Source organism: Rhinolophus sinicus, chromosome 16 (genome assembly GCF_057876585.1).
Source record: "Rhinolophus sinicus isolate RSI-liver-muscle chromosome 16, RSI-T2T, whole genome shotgun sequence".
Classification (NCBI taxonomy): domain Eukaryota; kingdom Metazoa; phylum Chordata; class Mammalia; order Chiroptera; family Rhinolophidae; genus Rhinolophus; species Rhinolophus sinicus.
The window spans coordinates 857,297-881,389 of record NC_142516.1 but is presented as its reverse complement, the minus strand read 5'-3'; the positions used below and the strand labels follow the sequence as shown (position 1 = coordinate 881,389).

At 60.1% G+C, this 24,093-nt stretch overlaps 2 protein-coding genes across 5 annotated transcripts; one reads left to right on the top strand and one right to left on the bottom strand.

Moving 5' to 3' along the window:
• Positions 1-8,897: 8,897 nt before the first annotated feature.
• FBXW5 (F-box and WD repeat domain containing 5) lies at positions 8,898-13,539 on the bottom strand. Of its 3 annotated transcripts, none has more exons than XM_088793041.1 (9): positions 13,172-13,539; positions 12,189-12,404; positions 11,727-11,884; positions 11,141-11,315; positions 10,879-11,027; positions 10,368-10,794; positions 10,045-10,192; positions 9,755-9,949; positions 8,898-9,654 (listed from the first exon to the last, which is right to left on the bottom strand). In XM_088793041.1, exons 1-9 carry the CDS (start codon positions 13,215-13,217, stop codon positions 9,411-9,413), a joined length of 1,758 nt encoding a protein of 585 aa, XP_088649167.1. In that variant the 5' UTR covers positions 13,218-13,539; the 3' UTR covers positions 8,898-9,410. The 3 variants fall into 3 exon arrangements, with proteins under 3 accessions (XP_088649167.1, XP_019612283.3, XP_074187501.2); XM_019756724.3 differs by having other exon boundaries at positions 9,755-9,967; positions 13,172-13,538; XM_074331400.2 differs by having other exon boundaries at positions 9,755-9,967; positions 13,375-13,538.
• Positions 13,540-13,597: 58 nt separating this feature from the next.
• C8G (complement C8 gamma chain) lies at positions 13,598-15,714 on the top strand. 2 transcript variants are annotated; one of them, XM_088793042.1, is made up of 8 exons: positions 13,598-13,980; positions 14,107-14,298; positions 14,400-14,536; positions 14,689-14,759; positions 14,833-14,940; positions 15,228-15,329; positions 15,411-15,449; positions 15,532-15,714. In XM_088793042.1, exons 1-8 carry the CDS (start codon positions 13,930-13,932, stop codon positions 15,543-15,545), a joined length of 714 nt encoding a protein of 237 aa, XP_088649168.1. In that variant the 5' UTR covers positions 13,598-13,929; the 3' UTR covers positions 15,546-15,714. The 2 variants fall into 2 exon arrangements, with proteins under 2 accessions (XP_088649168.1, XP_019612290.3); XM_019756731.3 differs by having other exon boundaries at positions 13,927-13,980; positions 14,454-14,536.
• The last annotated feature ends 8,379 nt before the right edge of the window (positions 15,715-24,093 follow it).

The following is a 24,093-nucleotide window of genomic DNA, read 5'->3' as shown; positions in this document are numbered from 1 at the left end:
TGTGGTGAGTGGTGTCCATTTGGCTCCAGCCTTGGTGGTGGTGGCCCTCCCAGGCCTCTCCCCACAGGTGCCCTGCCCCGCCTGAGTTTCCGGCTCCTTGAGCAGTTAATGTGGGTTCCCTGACACTCCAAGCTCATGCCTGCGGGCCTGGTGAAGCCTGCGGCGTTTTCTTCTGGAATGTTCTTTGCTGACTCCTTTTTCCTCATGCCTTGCCAAGGGCTGCCTTGAAAGCGGGACCACATTTCCTCCCAATTCTGGGCCCACTTCACCCCGCTATGCAGTGACCCCAACCCTGGAAGAATGGCCAGTGGCTTTGTTTGCATTTGGGGGTCTGACAAGCAGCGCTGCCCCCTGGAACCAGGACTTCTGTGGGCACCAGGCGTTCCAACAGCCGCAGCACCTGGCACCCTGACCACAGGGTGGGCCTCGCCTTGGGGGTCCCAGCAGATGGCTTTCTGCACCCTGCTGCACTGTAGCTGTGTCTTCTCAGGACCCGTGAGTCCGAGGCCGGGCTCGGCTGCATGGGGGTCTTCAGAGAGAACCATGACACACCTGACTGCCCTTGACACTCATTCACTCATCCATTTCGAGGAGTTAAACAACAGAAAAGCACAGAGAATAAGGAGACAAGCACGTGTGTCCACATCCCAGAATTCACACATGCGCCTTTCCAACTATGCATAGGTTTTAATTAGAGACACGTCTAGAAGTTGAGGCCTGTTTTTCCTTTCCTCTCGTCACCTTAGCTCTTCAAGGCACCGTCCACACAAATCTGGTTCCTTGTAAGACTCATACACGGAATCACCTGCAGGTAGTTGTTTCCCACCCCCTGGGCTTTAAAACGTGGCATGCTGGCACACTCTACACGGTGGGTCTGACTGCTGCCGCCGGCCAGCCGCAGATGGCACCCCTCCAGGTCCCTTGGGCACTGCTCTCCTGACCCGGACAGGGAGGTCCCTGGCCGTCACCCTTGGTGTGGCTTCCGGTGTAGCCCCCGGCCTGCCCCTCCAGAATCCCTCTGAGAATGGCTGGCCTGCCTTGGCCCATCTGTCTGCTGGGTCGTTCGTCTTCTTTTCCTGTTGGTGGAAAGAGGTCCTGATATCTGTGGACACTGGTCCTTGGTGCCTTGGCTCTGTGCTGGTGGTTACAGAAATTGAAAGAGACCGTCAGGGGGTGACCCTTTCCTTTATGAATGCTGCTACTGACCACTTAAGAAATCCTAACCTTCCCCAGGGTGGTAAAACACCCTCGTGTCGTTCTGTCAGTTTTAAAGTCTTGTTTTTAACATTGGGTTTGTTTACATGTAGTGTGTGTGTATTTACATATATATGTGTTTTTTATTCGATCAGTTCAGGTTATACACCAAGTAGGTCGGTGAGTTTATTTCCTTTCCCTTAAAATGAAAGAACGGTCAAGTGAGAGGAATGGAAAGGTGTTCAAATACAAGGTCAGAGAGAGAGGGAAGGAGGCAATAGCATAAGCAAAGTCTGAAGCTATTTTGGAAGGTGGGGTGTGGCATCCAAGCAGAGGAGGGCGGGCCCAGGGTGCCGGCATGCCCCCCCAGGTCCTCCCCTGTTCTCCAGGGCAGCTGGGTGCCCCCCACCCCTCGCCCGCCTGCCTGGAAGGGAGGGCCTCAGCCTGGAGAACTTGCCAGAGGGCCTCAGGGCTGAGGACCCCTGCCTCGCAGTGCGGAGGGCAGGGGCAGGCTCAGAAGTCCTCACCCAGACCTGCAGAACACCAGCCCTCTGCTGTTCCTGAGTGCCAGCGACCACAGGGTGATACCACAGGGAAGCAGGCCCCCCTGGGGAAACCCAGGGCCCCAGGGGAAGACCCTGTGTGCAGGCCTTGTGCAGCCACTTTATCCCCTCCCGGGAGGCAGCAAGCTGACCCACAACTGAGGGCCAGCTGGGTTACACAGCTGCCTTTGTGACCCTAGTTTTCGAACATTGCCGCCCAGCCCGTGGCAGCCACAGACCTGCTTTCTGTCTCTGGCTCTGCCTGTCCTGGACCATGTACAGCATGGCCTGTGTCTGGCTTCTCGGAGCACAGACTTCTCGGCTCTAGTTTGAATCAGGACTTCCTCCTCCTCAGGCTGAAGGACATGCCATGGTGTGCACGGGCGTCTGGCCTGCTCGTCCCTTAGGGGACAGTGCGGTTCCACCCCTGGCAGCCGCGAGCACGGGGGCACATCGCCATGTGGACGCGTTTCCACTTCTCTTGGGGAGGTGCCTGTGAGTGGGGACCTGGCCATGTGCAGCTGTTGAAAGAGCTGCCCCATCATTTTCCACAGTGGCTGCACCCGTGGACACACCACCAGGACGCGATTTTAATTTATGCCTTAGTCTGACCACGTCCTCCCTCATCTTCCATGTTATCTACAATTTCAGTTCCATTTTTTACTTTTTTTTCCAACAGAAAAATAATTATTTGTAAAAGTCCCGCGGAGGGCCTGGCGTGGCACGTGCTATCGGCTCACTGTGGACAGTGTCCCGTGTCCTGAGAAGGCGCCACGGACGTTCTCCCCCGGCCTCTGGCCTCTGTGTCTGCACAGCTTCAGCCTCACTTTGAGTGTCGATGACCTGGGTTTAGAATTCTGGGTGATGGTTATTTTTTCTCAGCACTTTGAAGGTTGACACCACTGTCCCTGGGCCTGTTGCAGATGAAAAGTTGGCTGCAAGTTTGTTACTCTTTGTACAGGTAAAACATTTTCTCCCTGGTAGCTTTTTAGTTTGTCACAGTGTAAAGCTGATTTCTGTCCCCCTGGGTGTGCCATGTGACTTTTAACATGGGTGTAGGTTGATGTAAGGTGACAAGCAGACATCCCTGGACGCTATCCCATCGTCATCCCCACAGCCACGGGCCTGGTCTCCGCACCCCCCCCCCCGCACCCCCAGTTTTGTCTTTTCAAGTATGACATGTAGATGGAACCACTCAGTGTGTAACCTGAGGCCGCTTCTGTCACTCAGCATAGTGCTGTGGGGTCAGGATGCTGCGTGTAAAAAAATCCCTGCCTCTTGTTGCCAAGCAGCGCTCCACGGCACGGCTGGTCTAGAGACTACAGCTGTCAAAGGGCATTTGGGTGCTTCCAGCTGTTGGCAGTTCTGGATCGAGCTGCTGTGAACACGTGAGCACAGGTGCCGGTCGAGATAAGTGTCCATTTCCCTAAGGAGTGGCATTGCCATGTCACACAGTGAGTGTAGTTTAAAGTCATGAGAAAATGCCAAACCCTTTTCCAGAGCAGCTGCCTAGGGTCTGTGTTTGTGCCCCCCGCCCACACGTTGAAGCCCTAACCCAAGGTGAAGGTGTTGGGGGAGACCTTTGGGAGGTGGTGAGGTCGTGAGGGTGGGACCCATGAATGGGATCAGTGCCCTAATGGGAGGGACCCAGAGCCCCTTTGCCATGTGACCTGAACGAGGACCCTTCCCACCACGCTGGCACCGACCGCAGGCTTCAGTCTCCAGAGCTGTGAGAAGGAAGGTCTGTGTGGAAGCCCCCAGCCTGTGGTGTCGGGTGGTTGCAGCCCGTGGGCTGACGCAGCAGCTGTGGCCCTTGGTGTTCCCGCCGTGCAGGTCAGCTTCCGTCCTCGTGAGCAGTGTGCGTGCGCATGTGTGCACATATGTGTGTGCGTGTGTATGTGTGCACGAGTGTGTATGTGTGCAAGTGCCAGCCAGTGTCAGGTGTGCCATCTTGTCTTGGTTTTAATTTGCATTTCTGTAATGTTTGATGTTGGGTACTACTTTGGTGAAGTGTCTGTGTTCTTTGCCCATTTTTAAATTGAGTTGCTTATTTTCTTACTGTTGAGTTTTGAGTTATGTATAGTCCAGATACAAGTTTTTTGTTGGATATGTAATTTGTAAATATTTTCTCTCAGTCTGTAGCTTACCTTTCCATCCTCTTAAAAAAGTGTTTTTCAGAACAGAAATTGGAAGTTTTGAAGTCTAACTTTTTCTAACATGGATTGTGCTTGTGGGGTCACGTCTGAGAGTCTTTGCCTAATGCAGACCGCGAAGGTTTTCTATGGTTTCTTCTAGAAGTGTGCATTGTTTGACAGTTTTCATTTAGGTCTATGATCCGTTGGGTCCATTTTTCTACAACGTGTGAGGTTCCGCTCTGGGTTCACTTTTTTTGCCAGTTCCAGCTCCATGTACTGAACTGACTTTCCATCATGTGGCTGACGTAACTGTAGCCTCTCTGTTCTCTCACTGACTTGTTTTTGTACTTTTCAAAACGTTCACCTGCCATATTCATGTGAAGTGTGGTGTTCCACTGATCTGTGTGTCTTCTTCACCACCATCTGCAGTAGGCATTACATCTGCTCAAGCAGGTGGTTCCTCCAACGTTACTGTTTTTCAAATTGTTTCTGCTGTATTTGTTCCATTGCTAGTATTGTATCAACAAAACACCCTGCTGGGATTCTGATGGGAAAATCTACAGATCAGTTTGGGGAACGATGACACCTCTGGCAGGTCTTCCCCTCCGGGAATATAACTTGCCTCTTTAGGTCTCTGGTTGTATTCATCATTATTTTGTAGGATCAGCATACGTGTCTGTACATGTTTTGTTAGGTTTACGCCTAAGCGTTTCTTACTTTTTTGAGCTGATGTAAAAGGTCTTGATTTTTAAATTTTGGTTTCCAATTATATGGTCCTGGTGTTTAGAGGGATAGTTGATTTTTGTGAGTTATATTCACATCCTGTAAGCTTCATAAATGCACATATTGGTTTGAGGAGGCTCTTGGATTTGGGGGTAGATCTGGTGAGATTTTGTGCATAAACAATTACGTCACCTGTGAATAGGGAGAGTTTTATTTCTTCTTTTCCACTCTGCATGCCTGTCATTTCTCTTGCATGAGGCTGCATGGGGTGGGAAGAGCAGGCAGCAGTCCCTCTCACCCTAAGTGTGATGTTACCTGCAGTTTCTGGGCACGGCCCTTTACCAGGTTGAGCAGCTTCCCTCCCGCTCCTGGTTAGCTGGGTTTTTATCGTGACTAGATGCTTTGTAAAATGCCCTCTTTGTGTTGTGTCCTGTCTGTGTGGTTTTCGCCGGTATCGTCAGTGTGCTGCCTCACATTGATTCACCTCCGAATACTGAACCAGCTTTGCACTCCTGGAATGACCCCCACTTGGTTGCGGCATACTCTTCATTTCATAGATTGCTGGATTTGGTTTCCTATCTTGCTGAGGATTTTGCATGTATATTTGTGAATGATATTGGTCTGTAGCTGACTTTTTTATAGCTTTTGTCTGGTTCTGGTACCGAGGATTTCCTCTCACGTAAGAGGAGTTGAGAAGTGCTGACATTGTTTGTTGAGATGTGTTTTGTGCAGACTATGGCCTGTCCTGGTGAGTATTCATGTGCACTTGAGAAGAATGTCCTCCACACATCAGTTAAATTAAATTAGCTGATTGTTCTGTGCTGAATTATCTCCCTGCAGAAGACAAGTTGAGGTCCTAACCCCCAGTAACGCAGTAACGCAGTGACCTTATTTGGAAATAGGGTGTTTACAGAGGTGATCAAGTTAAGATGGAAGTCGTTAGGGCAGGTCCAGTCCAATATGACTGCTGTCCTTATGAAAACAGACATGCACAGAGGGAGGGTGACATGAGGGGACCCAGGGAGAATGCCACGGGAAGAGCGCGTTGGTCCTGCCGGCACCCCGACCTGACTTCCGCCTCCAGAACTGTAAGACGTACATTTGTGTTGTTCCAAACACCCGGTTTGTGGTCCTTTGTTAGAGCAGCCCCAGGAGACTTACTGAGAGGCGTCTGATGTCTCCACCTCCAGCTGTGGGGTCGTCTGCTGCTCCCACAGTGCTGTCACTTTCTGCGTGTTTTGAGGCTCCTTGGTTGGGTGCACACACACTTAGGGTTGCAGTGTGCCTTGCTGAATCCCCCTCATCAGTGTGATGCCCCTTGGTCCCCAGTAATGTTCTTTTAGCTGAAGTGTATTTTGATGTTAACATAGCCAATCCTGTTTATCTTCATCGTATTTTTGTGGAATGTGTTTTTCCATCCTTTCTTTTGAAGTGAGTTTTTTATAGACAGCACAGTGTTTTTGTTTTGGTTGGTTTCATTTGGACAATAATGTAGTTGGTGATATACTTAGATATGTTTGCCATTTTGTTCTTTGTTTCCTGGTGGTTCTCTCTGTTTTTATTCCTCAGTTTCCCGTTTCCTGCCTATAATGATACAGAGTTACTCGGACATTTTCCAATATTCTGCTTTAGTTTCTCTGTTCTTACTGCCCCACAGGTCCTCACTTTGGAGAATTTCCACTGATTTATCTTCAGCCAAGTTTGCTGAATCTCCTCTATCATCTCCATCCTGCTGTTGAGTCTGTCCAGTGAGTTTTAAATTTTTGGTTATTGTACTTTTCAGTTTTAACATTTTCATTGGGTTCCTCTAATACCTTCTGTTTCTTTACCGAGACTGGTATTTTTACAACCATTACAAACTGTTGGTGATTGCTTGCTCAAGCATTTTTCTAATAGTTACTTCAGAGTTCTTGTCACATAATTTCAACATCTGTCTTCTCCTCCTTGGCCCCCGAGTGTCTTCCGTTGTGAGTTGAAATCTTCATGGGTCTTTGTGTGCCAACTCCACGCGGATTATGTTCTGAGCATTCTGAGTATCACTTGTCCGATCTGCGTCTCCTTTGCATCCTGTGGACGGTGTTGGTGTCTTCACAGGCACTTGGCCTTGTTGGGCTCAGGCCCACGTTCCCACTGCCTCTGGGGCTGGACCCAGCATCAGTCCAGGCTCCAAAGCCACGCTCTTGGGGCCGGTCCTATGTGCCCCACCTGGGCCTCAGGCTGGGTCAGGTGCCGTCTGCAAGTTTGCAGAGTGTGGTTCTGGTCACTTGGGGAGGTGTGGCGGTCCTCACCCTCACGTGGGCTGTTTCCCATGCTGCCCCTTGTCTGTCTGGCCCTTCAGCCAGAACCTCAGGGCTCTGTGACCATGCACTGTCGTGCCCTTCCTTAGTTGGCTCTGGGAGTGGCCGTGGCACTGACTGGAGAGCAAGCAGGGTCCTGCCTGAGTGGCACTTGTGGGCTCCCACAGCCATTCTTCCCGCTGCCACTAGGACATTGCCTGGGGTGCTGAAAGAGAGAGGAGAAAGCCCTGGGCCTTTCCACATGGATTGGGCAGCAGGCCTTTCTTTGCCGGACCTTGGGGCAGACTGCGCCCAGTGCTCATGGCTGCACTGTGCAAGTTCAGGCCAGGTCCCAGGGTACACGGTGGTGAAGGGTGCTGGCTCTGGGGATTCCGGTGCTGCTGCTCCCAACCTGCCTGCCACCATGCCCTCTGCGGTTCTTGGGGCTCTGTCTCTGTCCAGGTCTCGTGGCTGCACCGCGGGGGGACCAGGTCTCCGCTGGCTCCAGCTCCATCTCTCCCGGACCCAGCACCACCCCTCAGAGCTTCTAGGACTTCTCGGTACCCTTGCTGGGCCGCTGAGAGTTGGTCCTTGTCATGTGTGACTACACATCAGCATGTGAGGATTTCACCTTCACACACCTAAGCTGTGTTCTCTAAACCCACTTCTCCACATGTGCCCTCTCCGGGGCCCTGTAGGGACAGTGCTGCGGCGGTGCATGCGTCCTTCACGTTTGATTGTCCCTCTGGGTTGTTGTCCTTTCCCCTCCATTCAGCCTGCTTCCCGGCTCTTGCACCACACGAATCTGGCCCAACCTTTTGTCCACATGTTGGGCTTTAATTTCAAATGTGCTACCTGTGATTTTCCATTGGTCCTCTTGAATTTTCACGTTTCTGTGTGTTCTCGATTCCTGTCCTCTTTTTGTTTTATAGATTGTTAGTTTTTAGATTCCTTGATGACTTTAAATTAGATATATCTTAAGTCCTTTTCAGAAAATGGCTCATTTTCTCCAATTTCTCGAGAGCGTGCTTGTGTGTGTGGGGCTTGCTGGCTCCTTTTCACGGCATCAGCTTGGGGCTCTGGATATTGGTTTCGGGCACCTCTTGTGCAGGACGGGTAGGCTGTTGTGTCCTTGTTGCCGAGATTTCCTCCTTGTTCCTGCTGTGTGTGGTGCTTCTGAGATGAAGCCCCAAAGCCCAGGACTCCCATTGTTCCTGTGGGCCAGGGCTCCTGTCCCCTGGGTGTGCAGCCCATGCTGGGGGACACTGGGCCCTCTGCCCTCCTGGCCAAACTCCTGACAGGCCCAGCTTGCCTGCCCAGCTCTCTGCCTGCAGCTCTGACCCTGGTAGACAACCGCAGCAGCCTCTACTCACAGCTGCCTCTGGCCTGGAGGCCACTGACCCTGTCATCCCTGAGGACCCGTCCTTGTCTGTGTCCGCTGTGTGTAGAGCGGAGGTCGGTTCAACACGAGCTCCACATGAGGCCCAGCCCCCGTCAGCACCCCCGTCACCCAGGGGGCCCTAGCATGAACAAGGGGGCCAGGTGAACCCCCAGGACAGGCCTAAGCCAAGCCTGAGGGTACAGCCTGGGCCAGCCCTGCCCCTGCATTGCCACTTCTCTATGTTCCCACTGTCACCTGCCAGGCCCCACAGAGCTCTGCTCCCCGCAGCGCCCCCAGCAGGGATGCCCTTGAGGACCTGACTGAAGCTGCTGAACCACGCCCAGCCTCCTGCCATCCCTCGTCCCGGGTTCATCGTAGCACTTGCCAGGTCTGTGTCCTTTCTGCATCCCTGCTGGCCTTGAACACACAGCGTGGTGGACATGCTCAAACGCTCTCTGTGCGCTCCTGGTCTTGGCTCTTCAGAGGTCAAGAGGGCCGTGATTCAGGATGCTGACTCGAGCTACCCTGCCTGGCTCAGTGCAGCTCCAGAGCTACCACAGCCTCGGGCACCCTGCCACCTGCCAGGCAGGCCACTAGGTACCAGCAGACATGGCTGCTGCCTGCACACAGAGACGGGACAGTGGTGTGCTGTTGCCAACTGTTTATTCAGGCCCTGAACAGTGACTAGTGACATGCAGTTCACCCAGGGCCATGGCAGACGGACCCACACCACCGACCAGAGGGGGGTAGCGTGGGGTTCCCAGGGCAAGGTTAGACCCAGGAAATGCTGCCAAGGGCTGGCTGAGAGCTACGTGTAGTGGTGACTCCCAGGACCCAGGCCCAAGAAACAGGTGGGTGAAAAGTGGGCCCCCAGGTCCTGTGCACCCCAAGTCAGCCTGGAGGCCTCCCAGGACGCCCCAGTGCTAAGCGTCATGGCTGCGGGATGTGGTGTGTGTGCATGAGCGTGCTGGGGGCCAGGCCATTTGCTCCTGAAGCCCTGCCAGACCCCCTTCCTAAGGCATTGCTGCTGTGGGCTTCTCTGACCCCACACAGTCTGGGCGGTGGCTCAGCCGTGGGAAAGGGCCACAGCCTCTATGGCGTCCTCAGTGGGTCCCAGCAGCACGAGGACACCCAGGATGCTTCTGTTGGCCAGTGGCCCTCAGCGCCTCTGGCTGGCAAACCAGGAGAATAAGGCGCGTGGGCGTGGGCGCGGGGCCTGGTAGATGCGCAGTGTGCGCGGCGAGCGCCAGGCTTTGATGGTGGCGTCATCACTGGCCGTCAGCAGGAGCTCCTGCTCCTGGGGGCTGAAGACCACTGAGTTGACCACGTCCTGGTGCCGCAGCTTGGCCAGGCAGATGTTGTAGTGGCGGTCCCAGATGTAGCCGTGCCTGTCCTCGGCCCCACTGCAGGATGGCCTGGGATGAGGCCCGGCCCCGCTGCCTGGGATGAGGCCCCGCCCCGCCGCTATGCTGGGCCCCGCCCCACCTGGCCCTGAGCTCCTACCTGGCCACGAAGTCCTTGCTGACGTCCAGGAAGATGAAGAAGCACTCGTCGTTGGGCGTGTAGGCGCGGTGGGCGCGCAGGGCCCGCTTCACCTCCCGCATGGTCTTGAGGTCGAACACCAGTAGGTCGATCTCCTCCGCGATGGGTGGCGGCTGCATGGGATCAGCCACCACCGAGCCGCTGGGCCAGGCGCGGCTGTTCACGTACAGATACCTGAGCGAGGGGCACTCTGCTCGCTCGGTACGTGTGGCCTGCAGGCGCCCCCACCCAGGGCACCTCCGGGGGCGCACCTGTTGTCAGGGGACAGGCCCATGCCGATGATGTGTCCGTGCACGTCGATGACGTGGTCCAGGGCGTCAAAGAAGGCGTCGGAGCCCCGCCCCTCACCCAGCACAGGCCCAGCGGTGGTCATCTGGTGCGGCAGGATCTGCTTGATACCTGTGGGAGGGCCAGGTGAGTGCGTCCTCGCAGCTCCCAGGCTCCCTGACCCCTCTGGGCCCCCCATGGTGCCTGCACTCTTGGAGGCCGGAACAGGGCTGGGCCCCTAGCACAGACGTGAAGCGGACTGAGCCCGCAGCTCTGGGGACTGAGGGCGGGCCCTGCCCATAGTTACCGATCTGGTGGGGCGAGTAGGTGAGGCAGCCTGTGGTGAAGATGAGGAGCTTGTTCCCGGCGCCCGCAGTGCTGCGCTCGGGGGGCTTGGTGCGGCCCTGGGCCAGCAGCTCTGCCACTTTGGTCTCCAGCGCGCGCTCCGCCAGCTGTGGCTGCACCCGTGCGTCCAGGAACCCGTCCAGGAAGTGCCGCAAGCCCTCCTTGGGATGCGCCGGGGCGGGGGCCGGGCCGGCTGCTTCCTCCTCGCCTTTGCTGCCCAAGTCAAAGACGCGGCTGGGGGCCGCGCCGGGACTGCCAGCCTCCAGCAGGAGGTCAGGGCTGTCGAAGCGGCCGCAGTCGGCCACCATCACTGTGCGGATGGTGCTGGCGTTGAGGTTCTGGATCTTGAAGAGCCGCTTCACCACGTTGACGTTCTCAGACTCCACGTCCTGCGGGGGGGTAGCGCAGGTGGTGGGCAGTGGGCGCCAGGCCTGGAAGGGGGGACCACCTCTGCAGAGCCTGCCCGCCCGCACCTGAAAGGCGTTGTTGAGCCAGAGCACAGAGCAGGACGTGATGTCTCCGATGCGGTGCAGGTTCCCCGAGATCAGGCTGGTCTCCGTGAGCCAGCAGCCGAACACGTCGTAGGGCTTGTTCCGCACACGGGACAGCAGTGCGAAGTTGTCTGCAGGGAGCCGGGGCTGGGCAGGCGGCGGGGCGGGGCCGGTGGGAAGGGGCAGGGAGGGGCGGGGCAGTGGGGAGGGGGTGCTGGCCAGGACTCCCCAGATTCATTCTCACCTAGGCTGATGACCACGATCTCGCCAGAGGAGGAGTTGTGGGGCCCCAGGAACACCCCCGAGGCCAGCAGCAGGGAGTCATCCTGGTTGAACTGGGAGAACTGGGTGTAGCTCCAGTTGTAGGGCCGCATGTCCGCGCTGTGCAGCAGCGAGATAGTCAGGTCATTGTTCCAGATCTGGGGGGCAGAGGGGTGTCAGCAGGGTACCCGGATCCGTGCTGCAAGCTCCAGCCGATCAATCTCCTGGCCATCTGGGCCAGGCAGAAACTTCTATCAGGGCGGTGGCTCCTTGCCCCTGGCTGTCAGCCCACCCGAGGGGCATGAGGACAGGAGGCTTCAAGCAGGACCCTCTCCTCTCCCTTGGTAGCTGGGGCCACCAGCCCAGCCTCCCATCCTGTGTGGTCCTAGCCAAGGGGCCTCTTCCCTGCGCTGGCCCTCTCCACAGGGATGTGGCAGACGGGGCCATCTCTCTCTCACCTCTGGCCTGGCCCTCTCTTCCCACCTGGGTGGGCCACCTGGCTCCTCTGCAGGGTGGTGGGGATGTGCCTGGCCCTGGCTGTGGCTGAAGCTCCCGGAGGCCGCCCTCACCTTCACCGTGCAGTCCTTGGAGCAGGAAGCAAACTGGTAGCCCGAGTGGGAGAAGCTAAGGTGCAGGACCTGGTCAGTGTGCTCCTTGAGCGTCTGCACCTCCACGCAGGGCACTGTGTCATACAGCCGCTGGAACTCCTCATACCAGGATGTGGCCGCTGTGTGTGTGGGGGGTCACTGCTGGGTCCCCAAGTCTTCCTTTCCACAGAAGCCAGGACTCTGGCAGTGTGGAGGTCAGCCCTGCCCCTGGAGCACACAGGCCCAGCTGAGGGACACCCCCTGCCCCCCCAGCCCCGGTGTGGCCGTGCTCTGAGCTGTGGCCTGACTGTGCCCCATCACTGTGAGGATCTGAGTAGCAGGTGCTCAGCACAGTGGCCTCAGGAGATGGTGGCCGGGGGGATGGCCCCACTTCCCACCCAGCCAGCCTGGTGGCTGTGAGGCCGTATGTATGCAGGTGCTGACCTGGGTGTCGGGGAACATCTCGGGCCACCTTGTAGTGGCGGTAGAACTGCTCCCTCCACAGGAACTCATCCCGGGACACGGCCTGCCATTGGCGGCACACCAGCCCAGCGGACAGCACGTCTGCCGGGTCCAAACTCAGGAAGATCTGGTAGACCAGGCTGTCGGGGAGCAGGGGCGTGCCCCCCTCATCCATCGTGACATTCTGCCCAGGCGGCCCTGAAACTCACACGGGGCCCCCTTAGCTGCCAGTTGGACGGGGGGAGGACCGCCCCCCCCCCAGGCGGAGATGTGGGGCTGAGGTAAGGCATCCTGGGGGCTGTTCCTCCAGCCCCACCAACTGCCCTGCTGGGAAGTTCACCGGACTGAGCCTGTGCGCAAGGCCAGCTGGCACTGCCCGCCGGGCCCAGGATCCCATGGCTTCATCCAGCTTCCCTGGACAGCCAAGCTCCTCAGACTGCACACCCTTGTGGGACCTCCCTCTACAAGCCCCACATTGCCTGGAACAGGCAACTTCTGGGCGGGCAGCAGACACCTCTCAGCACCTCCCGGCCTGGTGCAGCCCCTGGAGATTCCAGACCCGCCCACACCCCAAAAGGGTCCAGGCCTTGGGAACAAGCCATCTGGATAGGGTCCTCTGACCCCCCTCCCCACGACGTGGGCCCAAGGAGACATCTGAGTGCCAGAGCTGGCGACCACTCCAAGGCCAAGAAACGAAGGGCCGGTGACCCCAACACTGTCACTTTGACCTTGCCGCCCCAACGCTTCGGAGCTGTCAGCGTGGGGCTGTGGTCCTTCCCAGAAAAGGCTTGGGGCCGGCGGGACGACGGCCAGCCTGCCCCTGACAACGCCAGGTGCACAAGCCGGCCCTTAGCCTCTGCTTTGTGGCCTAGGGGAGCCGTGCCAGGCGGTCGGCGGGCCAAACGGCCACTACCCAGAGAGCTGGGGGCGGGACGGGGGCGGGGCCGCCCAGCGCCCCCTCCCACCTTTCTGAGGGGGCTGTCGGGGGCGGGGCATCGGCGACTCATTCATTGGCCGAGGACGCGGCCGGAGGCCGGGAACTAGGGGTCAGGGTTCTGGGAATCGTGGGTGGGGTGACGACGCTCCCCGAGGCCGGGAACTGGGGTCCGGGCCGGGTATCGGGGACCGGGGCCGGGTGACGTCCTTCCCCGGGGCCGGGCGCACTCACCGCGGCCGCCTCCGCCCGGTTGCGCTGCCCCGGCCCCGGCTCCCGGCCTCGGCCCACGGACCCGCTTCCGCCCGCCGCCGCTCCGGCCGCCGCGTCTCTATGATGGAGCCCGCCAGGCCGACGCCACGAGCCCCGAGGCATCGATGGTTGCGGAGCGCCCGGCAGCCTGCGTCAGCTGTTCCTGCGCCTGCGCCCCGGGCCCTGCGGCCCGGGCGGCGCTTTGTGCGCCTGCGCGCTGGGGCTCACCCGGAAGAGCGCCCCTGGCGGCCGGGAGGAGCGGCGGTGCGCCAGGGTCCGTGGGCGGAGCTGCGGGCAAGACGCTGGGGCGGTGGGTTCGAGACCCAGTTCTGGCGCTCCCGTTGTCTGGCCCCAAACAAGCGGCTTCAGGAGCCTCGTGTTTTTGGCTGTGGGAATAAAACCAGCGTTTACCTCAAGGAGCTCTTGGCGTTTTAAAGGATATAAGTGTACACAGGGCTGGGCACTGGCCACAGTGGAAATTCGCTGGGGGCTCCTGCAAAAATAGCCAGAGGTCAACTCGGACTTTGTACACAGGGAATGGCGCCAGGGCCCTGCTGGGAAGTGCAGAGTCGAGGTCAGATTTCCAGGGTAAGGCCAAGCTGGGGGGTGGGGGCCTGGCCCTGGGCGGGGGCTTGGGGAGCACAGACGTAGCCTTCCGGGGCCGGGCTCCTGGGCCGCGCTCCTGGGCGGCACTGACAGTGGACTCCGACCCAGGGCTCGGTCGTCCTGCCCTTGGTTGCCCCCAGTCCCGTCACTGTCACTGCCACCGCCATGCTGCCTCCTGGGACGGCACTCTTGACTCTGCTCCTGGCTGCGGGCTCCCTGGGTTGGAGGGCTCGGGGACCCCCTCAGCTCCTGTCCCCCATCAACACCATCCAGCCCAAGGCCAACTTCGATGCTCGGCAGGTACAGCTGGAGGAGGTGGGGAGGCAGGAGCTCGCCCAGCTGTGTGAGGGTCAGGCCTGGGCAGCCCCAGCCCCTCACGCCCCCACGTGCCTTGCCCCCAGTTTGCAGGGACATGGCTCCTGGTAGCTGTGGCCTCCTCGTGTCGCTCTCTGCAGGAGCAGGGCCAACGGCCTGAGGCCACCACCCTGCGTGTGGCTCCCCAGGGCACAGCCATGGCTGTCAACACCATCCGAAAGCTGTGAGTCCCAGCACGGACCCGACCCCACCTGGCCCCTTCCCCACCCCAGCCCCGCCCCTGCTTCTGCTGTGTCTTGGACCATTGTCCATCAAGGCCCTGCCTGGGTTGGGGTCCCCGACCCTGCCATGCCTCCCCCCCCCCTGCACCCCTAGGGATGGCATCTGCTGGCAGGTGCAACAGCTCTATAGAGGCACGCAGGTCCCAGGCCGCTTCGTGCTCCAAGGTGAGGCAGGGACAGTGGGGAGGGGGCCCAGGGCTGGAAGTTGCGGGCTGACAGCTGGCCTGGCTCTGTCCAGCTCGAGGTGCCAGGGGGCCGGTGGACGTGGTCATTGGGGAGACCGACTACCAGGGTTTTGCCATCCTGTACCTGGAGCGGGCACGGCGGCTGTCAGTGAAGCTGTACGGTGCGTGCACGCGGGAGCCGGGGCTCAGCACTTGGCCTGTCTGGTTGGGGCTGGGAGAGCCCACAGACCCTGCCTTCCTCCGTCCCTTGCCCTGATCCTCCCCTGCCAAGCGGGGCGCCAGGGAGGCGTCCCTGCAGATAGGTCCCGGTGTGGGGACAGAGCAGGTACAGGGAGGAGCAGCAGTCAGACAGTGGCCGGCGTGTCGCAGGCACACAGACCCCTGTCCCCAGAGCACCCTGCCCTGCCCCGTGGCTGCCCAGCACCCAGGAGCCCTGTGTGTCCCACAGCCCGCTCGCTCCCCGTGAGCGACTTGGTCCTGAGCACATTCGAGCAGTCAGTGCAGCGGGCCAACTTCACTGAGGACCACATCTACTTCTTCCCCAAGTACGGTGAGTGGTCCCTCGGCCTGGGCCTGCCTGCCCTCCCCGTGGGCCCCCCCCTGCTACCCTGACCTGTGCCTGGGCCCTCAGGTTTCTGTGAGGCCGCAGACCAGTTCCACATCCTGGATGGTGAGTGGGCAGCACAGCTGGGAGGTGCATTGAGGGCGGGCGCCCCTGGCTCCCGCACTGGCTGAGTGTCGTCTCACCCCAGAGCTGAGGAGGTGAGGAGGTGAGGCCTTTGGCAGCCCCACACCGAGAAGGAGTGAAGACCCTTCACGAGCTTGGCACCCCATCGGGCCAGGGCCACGCACAGGGACTCTCCCCCACCTGCCCCCAAAGCTGGCCCTCATCCCCAGGACCGGGGCACTGCCCCCATTAAATGCTGTCCTTTTCAGCCTGACTCCTTCCTTTCCATGCTGGCCCTGGCCACCATCTCATCTCATGGGCACATGGGGCTGCTCGCCCGGCGAGAACCCTCCCCAGGGAGGTGGGGTAGGAACGGCTCCTTCTCAAGGCCCTGCCTTCCCAGGGCCTTGGTTTCCCCACCTCACTCGGGCCTCTTCACCGTGGTCACAGCTGGCCTTCCCTGCTCCCTGACAGTCCCCCACCCCCCCACCCCCCGCACAGACAGGCCGCCTTTTCTAGAGGGAAATTTCTAGACCTCCCCACAGGTCTCCCTGGTCTCTTGCTGACCCCTGAGCTCCCTCCTGGAAGGGAAAGGGCCCAGAGTCCCAGGAGCCCTGTGGCCTATGCAGGACAGGCACTGGGGAGGGGCAGGGAGACCCACCCTGGTGCCTGGATATGGTGCCCGGCCCTGGGGGAGGGCAGGAGGCTGGGCTGCCCTCCCTCGTGGCCGGCCCAGGGGCTGGCAAGGCCAGACAGGACTCATGACTGGCCCAGGAGTAGGACTGACCAGGGGCTGAGTCCACTCCTGATGCCACTCCTGGAGGTCGTGTGGACAGGCGCGCAGGGGCACAGAGAGGTGGGGGTGAGTCTACCCCAAGCTGGCAGAAGCAGGCCAGCCTATTTCACGTGCCAAGATTGGGGTGAGCATAGGGGCTCTGGGCACAGGGGAGAGACCCCTGATACAGTCTGGGTGGCCCCCCAGGAGCCCACAGCTGGGCCTTGGCCAGGGTCACCAGCCAGGGACACCTGGAAGTCAGGTGTGCGCTGTCTGTAGAGGAGTTTCCCAAACATGGAGCTCCAAGGCCGGGTGAGGGAGGAGCTGAAATGGGGCAACGGTGTCCTCTCCTAATGGCTGCCGGGCGGGCCCCTCCAGGTGATGCCAGGCTGTCAGGAGAAGTCAGAGCGCTGCGGTAGGGCCACCTCCACGGGCAGGGTCTCCTCGCTGTCCCCCCCCCCCCAGGGCAGACTGCGTCCTGCTCACACAGTGAGGGCCTTCCTGTCCCTCCGCAGGGGGCCCCTGACGCTGGAGGAGAACTGGGGTTGCAGCAAACTGACCCCAGGAGACATACTCTGGGGAACCAACAACACCAAGGTCACTCTAGGACCAGCTATCCCCTCCCGCCCTCCAGGTCAGCGTGTGCCCAGGGGGCCCACGGGGCAGGGGACAGCTGCCCAGGAGCTGGAGAAGGAAAGTGTACCCTCAGCTGATGAGAACACTCAGCCCGCTTGTCAGATAGCGAGGGCATCAGCCATTCAACAGCTGTGGTAAATTAGGGGGTGCCGTGCCCCCACACACGCCCACCCAGGCCCTGATGGGTCTGGGGATGCTCTGCTCTCAGAGGGACCCCCACAGGAGGCCACCTCTCTCCCATCACTCCCCTGTCAGCCCCCTACCCCAGCCCCGCTGGGTGAGCGCCACGGCCACGTGGCTGTCAGTGAGACAGCACCCCCACCGCCACCCCCACGCTGGGGCCCACACACACTGCCCAGCCTGGATCCCTGCATGCACAGCCCTCCTCCTCCCGCCTCCCTTCAGGAGGTCTTGGGGGAGGGTCTGAGGGCAGGCAGCAGCCCCCAGTCTGGGGCTGGGCTGGGGCTGGAGGGTCAGGAACTGGGCATGATCTTGGCCAAGGCTGGCCCTGGAACCAGCCCCAGAGCTACTCTGTCCTGTCTGGAACCCTTGGCGTCATCCTGATGGACCTTTCTGAAGTGCCCACTGTGTGCCAGCCATGGGCACCCCGGAGGGGCGCGGTCCCTGCCCCTGGGAGCTCAAAGTCCAGGGATGGCCTCCAATTGCCACCAGTGGTGCTGAAGTGGACACCCCCACCCCACTTCCTCCCCTCCAGCAGCCCCCTCCCTGGGCTTCGGGTAGGACCAGGCCACCCAGGTGAGCTGTGCCACAGAGCAAACGAGACTACTGCCTGGCGGCTGGGCAGCGGGTTGGGGCCCTGGTCCCTCTCTGCACACCTCACTCGCTGGCCCAGTCCAGACCAGGAGCACTGCAGTGGACGTTTGCTGGGAGGGCCAGCAGCAGCCCTGGAGGGGCTCCATGTCCTCAGTGGTGGGGACTGTGCCCGACCCCCAGACTGGACTCTCAGGAGGGCAGATAGGTGGGGCTGGAGGGAGAAGGGCGAAGAAAGCTAGTACTTCCCACAGGCCCCTGTCCCAGTGACCCACAGACACGGCTGGAGGTCACAGGATGCCTGCATCCCACGGGCCGTGGCTCAGAGTGGCAGCTCCCCGGAGCCCCTGCACCCCTGGCCCTGTGTCCCCCACAAAGTAAGGGCCTCTGCTCTGGGGTGTGGGGGTTCAGCAGATCCCCCCTCTAGGGCGTCTGGGAAGAGAAGGATGTTCCAGGAGGGCTGAGTGGCCGAGGGGCAGCGCCAGAGACCCTCCTGAGTGACCACAAAGCTGACGCCACCCAGCTGCCCCCACTTTCCTCCGTCTGGACAGTAGGTCCCCAGGACCAGGCATGAGCCAGGTGGCCGGTTGGCCCCTTACACTCGGCCTGGGTGTCCGAGAGCTATAATTGCGATGCATTCTATTTTCACAGAAATGTGTAAAGAGCTCTAATCAAATGTTCACATAACAAGTGGAACAACTGTAGTTCCAGGTGAATCATGTTTTATGTGAATGTGTTACTTGCTCACTAATCAGTACTGGGCTGGGCACTGTGCAGCCTGGGGTCTTGCCTGGCCTCCGCTGTCACGGCCACTCTGTGCCTTGCTGTGCTGGCCCGGGAGGCAGGCTTGCGGCAGGACCCTGGCCGGTCGGGGTCCTTGTGCAGGGGCCCACTGCCCCATTCTGACACGCTACTGACTGCTGCCCCCACAGACCTCTCCAGGGTGCCCTGTGGGTAAGGCAGCACGGGGAAGGGGCGTCACCTGGCAGGGCTGAGTGAGCAGAGGTGGCAGGTGAGGGCTGGTGCTGGCTGTGGGGCGGAGGGCAGGCCTGGGGGGTGGGGCTGCTTCCCAGGCTTCTACTGTGATGGTTCCTATGGAAGGTTCAGGGAAAAGCAGTCAGGTTATTTGCAACTTCTCATTGTGGGCCAGTCTCCTGAGCAGTGGGCACAGCAAAACCATGAACGGGGTCACTGCACAGTGGGCTCCGTCCTCTGGACGCCCGAGCCCCCTGCTCTGCTCTGGGGCCTGCAGGTGACTGGGACAGGCCTTGGCCACAGTCCTGCTGGCAATGGGAATGCTTCCCAGAAGGGCGAAGGTCCCAGTGGGGAGAGTGAGGACTGGGACAGCCCAGTGGCCTGGCTGGGGCTCCTGCCCAAGGCCAAGGGCAGGGGATGGGAGGAGGCGGCCCAGGAAGGGAACCTGGGGGGGAGGCGGCCCAGGACAGGGAGCTCACAGGTCAGGGCCACATCTTTCCCACTGTAATGGAGTCCAGCACCCACATACCTGGCTCCCCGTGGGCACAGAGGGCACTGTCTTCCTGGTCGCTTCCTGCAGGGGTGGCGGGACAGGGAGAGGGCTGCAAGTCCAGAGCCCACCTGCACTGTCCCCAGCTGGACTCCCGCCCCCAGGAGCAGTGCATAGGCACCCCACCCCAGCTAGGCCTGGCCTCCCCACCCCTGCTCTCCCTCTGGCTGAGGGTCCCTGTGGATGGCCTCCCCCTCAACTCGCCCGCACCCTCAGGACTGCAGGCCCCTGGCCCTGTCCTGTCCCACACTTTGAGTTTGGAGACATGTGGGCCAGTGTGGGTGTGAGCAGCAGGAACACTGTGGCCCTGACCCCTGACACTAAGAGGGGCCCTGCCCCCAGCCTAGGGCATTCTGTCCTCCACCCGGGGCGCTCAGAGCGGGGGTCGAGGGGGTGCAGAACGGGGGTCTCAGGAGTCCAGAGACCCAGCTGCCACCCCTGCCTCTCCATTTCCTGCCCAGGTGCCCCCCATGTTTGGTGGACAGGATGGTGGAGGGCCTCCAAGCCGGTGCGCCCACCTCTCCTCCTGCCAGGAGGATGGTGGAGCGGGCACACCCCAGGGAGGGGCGTCAGTGAGGGGGGAGGACGGGCCCATAAAGAGGTGAGTCAGCAGCATCACAGGCCACTTCGTCCCTTGGTGCCGCAGGGATGGGGCCCCTGTGTGCCCTGGGGGTGCTGCTCACCCTGTTGGAAGCTGGGAAGGGCCAGACCCTGAAGCCCCCTCCAGCCATCACCCCGGTCTTGCAGAGTTTCCAAGAGGACCAGGTCTGGGGCTGGAAGGGAGGGGGAGGCAGCCAGCTGTAGGCACGGCCCCGGAGTCCAGTACCACCAGCCCTGCACTGACCAGGGGGCCCAGCCCTGCTCTCAGCCACCCTCCTGCCATGGAAACCCCTGACCTCCAACAGAAAAGGACCCTTGCTAGGTCAGCATTCCATCCTGTAACCCCTGTGAATCCCTGTGAGGGGAGGACACCGCAGTCCCTCTGCACAGACAGGGAGGCTAAGGCTCAGAGAGGCCAGCTGCTGGCCAGGGTCACCCCGTCCTGCCAGACCCAGGGCAGCCCCTGGCTCCGGCCAGCACCACTGGTGCAGGCCCAGCCTGGGAACCTGGTGAGGGGTCTTGTGGCCATCGGGGCTCTGCCCATCCCCCTCCCCTGCAGTTCCAGGGGGAGTGGTTCGTCGTTGGCCTGGCGGGCAGCACATATGGACGGGCAGACAGGTCATTTCTGAACTCTTTCATTGCAACGTTTGAGCAAACTGGAAACCGCCGCCTCAGAGCGTCCTATGCCATGATGCGGTGAGTGCGGACCCCGGGCCTGTACCTGGGGAGCCAATGGCTTGGTGGCCTGGGTCCACCATGGGTCCCGAGGCCCACCTCATGCCTAGTCTAACAGGCCGCCAGTGACCTGAGCCAGCTCTGGGGCATACACAAAGAGGGGAGGCAGTTCCTGGAACAGACGCAGAAGAGCCCGAGGGCTTGTGGGTTTCAGGTTCAGCTGGATCCAGGAGCCCAGACGTTGTGACCATGGCCTCATCACCCCTCCCTTGCCCTCACTTAGCTCTGCATGCCTGAGACGTCTGTTTAGGAAGGTTCTCGCCTCATAGGATAAGCCTGAGCTGGCAAACTTCTCAGCATCCCAATCCCAGAAAAAGGAGCATTCTTGGCAGCCAGGCAGTGGCTGCTGAGCGCTGTGCTCGTCCTGGACCAATCGCTGTGTCCGGGGTGACATGCTCTGGTCGGCCTGCCTGGATGAAGTGGCCTCCCCCTGGCTGGGGAGACGTGGGGACTTCGATGGACAGGCCCCATTCGGGGACACATTCGGGCAGCTTTACCCTGCCGCCCCCCTATCTCCTCAACAGGCCTGGTGACCCTCCTTGTCCACCTGCCAGCTGTGAGGGAAGAGAGGGCCTGAGACCTCTGGTTACTTGGTTTCAAGTAACACAAAGTAGGAAGCTTAAGCAAGTCGGGTTTGTTGTGTGGCCCCGGAGGCTCCCAGAAGCCAAGGGTGGGACACAGGCCCACCTCTGAGGAGCTACACCCAGCCCCCTGCCCCAGCCCAGCAGTGAGCACGGTCCTCGCTGGCCCTTGGAGTCACCGGCACAGCTTGGTCACACCAGAACCCCCACTGGGGAGGCTTTGACTCCGGGGTTATCTGACTTGTCCAGCTCGGCTCTGGCTGGAGGTTGATTGGGGGGGCAGGGCATCCAGTGTGAATGCCCCCTGCCCACGAAGCCCTGTGGGCAGCCTCAGCCCTCCCCTCTGGCAGGCCGGACTGCATGTAATGCTTCTCAAAGCCAGTGGGTCCCTTCAGAGCCCCTGCACTGCTGGACAGTCAGTGAGGACCCCAGACCCAGCACAGGCCTGCCGCCCGCACCCCCTCCCACCTCTCCCCATGAGACCCCGCTCCGCCAGGCTGTAGGCCAGGGGCCGTGAGACCCCCAAGAGGGGGCTTTGCAGCTTGGAAGGGGCCTTGTTCATGTCACCACGCAGCCACGTGCATTTTGGCCCTGTTCCAGGCTGAGCAGAAACTACAAAGGGCTCCCGAGGGACACGGTGGCCTGAAGGGGCACAGGGTGGACACAGCCCTCCCTGGAGCGCAGCCAAGCCTTCATTCTGTGGGGCCCTGCTCCCAAACCAACGGCTGAATTCTCCTCAGGGGTCCACCTTGGAGCCAAGGAGGCCAGCAGGCTGGCCAGGTTCCAGAACCTTCCTCCTCTGCCTATCCCCCTCCCACAGGGGCCAGCGCTGCATCACCTGGTCTTATGTGCTGATTCCCCAGGCCAACCCTGGGAAATTCTCCGTGAGCAACAGTAGGTGTGAGACGGTGGGAGGTGGGAAGGATGACATGGGGGGCGCTGGTGGGAGGGCCCTGACCTGGGGCCGTCCCCTCAGTGTCCCCGGCCAGCCTGGAGGAGGTGCAGGTACATGACACCAACTACACCACATTCGCCCTGATGTTCTCCAGAAAGCAGTCAGGCAGCCGGCTTATCGTCAGGGTCTACCTGCTGTGTGAGCCTCTCGCGCTCTGGGTAGCGGGTGGCTGGGGCGGAGGGACGAGGGAGGCCGGCGGTACTCCTGGGCCTGGGGCCACACTGGGCAGGGGACGCCCACCACTCACAGCCCACCCCAGTTGCTAAGGGCAACACCGTGTTCTTGGGCCCCAGGCAGAATGTGGGCGATTGAGACCCAGGTGCTGGGCAGGTTTTTCTGCCTGGTCAGAGCTCATGGCCTGTCAGAGGACAGTGTGGTCTTCCCAGACCTGACAGGTAGGGAACAGCTCGAGGGCGGGGTGGGGTGGCACTACAGTGATGGGGCATCTGCCTCCGGGGCTCCAAAGCCCTATGGGAGCCTGGCTTATGTGGTGAGCGTGGCTTACACTTGGGGCCCACTGTGGGGTCCTGGAAGCCACAGGAGGTTCAGCCTGAGCCAAAACTAGGGGAGAAGCTTGTGGCTCCTTGGTCTCTGTCCCCGCCTGGGTGCCCCTGCCCTGGGCTACCTCCCTCTCCAGGAGAGGCCCCCATCCCCCTGTATCTCCTGCCTCTGGCCCTCTACATGTGCATACTTGCACACCTGTGTACGCACATGTGTGCACAGAGAGAAATGCACACATGTGCACACATACTATGCACTCTGTACTCACCAGCATGCCCACTGCATCTAGCCACCTGCGTCTGCATTGAGTCTGAGGCCCCCGGGGTGGGGGCAGAGCAGCGCCCTGGGGGCATATCCCTCTGCTCCTGGCCTCCCACCCCAGCCTCTTCCCTGCAGCAGCTGCAGGCCCTTTATCCCTCCCTTCAGCCCTCCTCCCCTCCCTCTCCTGAAAGCGTCTGTCTCTCTCCCTTACCATCCCATGCCTGCCCCTGTGTGTCCCCTCCATCCTGGCTCTGTCTCTCCCATCAGATTGGTTACCCCATCTGGGTACCTGTTGAAGGATGAAGTATCCCCCCAACCAGGCCCTGCCTCACTGTCTGCGCTGCCCTCCTCATCTCAGCATGAAATAAACAGAAATGTGAACCCCCATGATGGCTCTGGCCATGGCTGATTTTTCTCCCGGCTTGGTCTGGGCCCCAAAAGCAGCAGAGGGCACTCTTTTCCTTTTAGGATCCACTGTCAGAAGTCTTGTGGTGTCACCAGCACCCAAATTCCAGGCGGGTGTACACAGACCCGCCCTGGATGGGAAGTGTCAGTCACATGGCAAGAAGGGCACTTGGGATGGGAAGTAGTGTGGTGGCATCTCGGGAAAGTCCAGTCCACCCACCTGGCAGGCAGTCGTGACCTCTGCCCCAGCGGGTGTGGGTCGCCTGGTCTGACAGCTGCTTTTGTCCCACCTGCTGTCCCCACTCCTTTCTTGCCACCTTTAGGATTAAGTAATTTCTTGATTACATCATTTCCTCTTTATTAGCTTGTTAATTTACTTTGTTTTTTAAACCATCTCAACCACGTTTCAGTGCCATCTCAGTGGCATTAAGCGCAGTCACCCTGTCATGTGGCCACCACCTGCATCGTCTCCCCAAACTGACACTCTGTCCCTGTTGAACACTCACTCCCCTTCCTTCTCCTCCTCAGCCCCGGCCCCCCATCTACTTCCTGTCTCTGAATCTGACTCCTCTGGGGACCTCCTGTGAGGGGGTCCTGCAGGGTTTGTCCTGGGACTGGCTCTTTCACTGAGCACAGTGTCCTCAGGGTCCATCCACGTGGTAGCGGGTGTCAGGACCTCCCTCCTTTCAGGGCTGTGACGCTCCACTGTGTGGAGGGACCCCGTTTGGTGTATCCGGTCCTCTGTCAGTGGACACTGGGGGTGCTCCCCCCCACCCCCGGGCTGTTGTGGACGTGGGGTGCACAGGTCTCTTCAGATCCTGTTTTGTTAATTTTTTTACTGTTCTTTTCACAGTTAACGGGAGGTTATCAGTTCATCCTTGAGTTATTAATGTTGACTATAA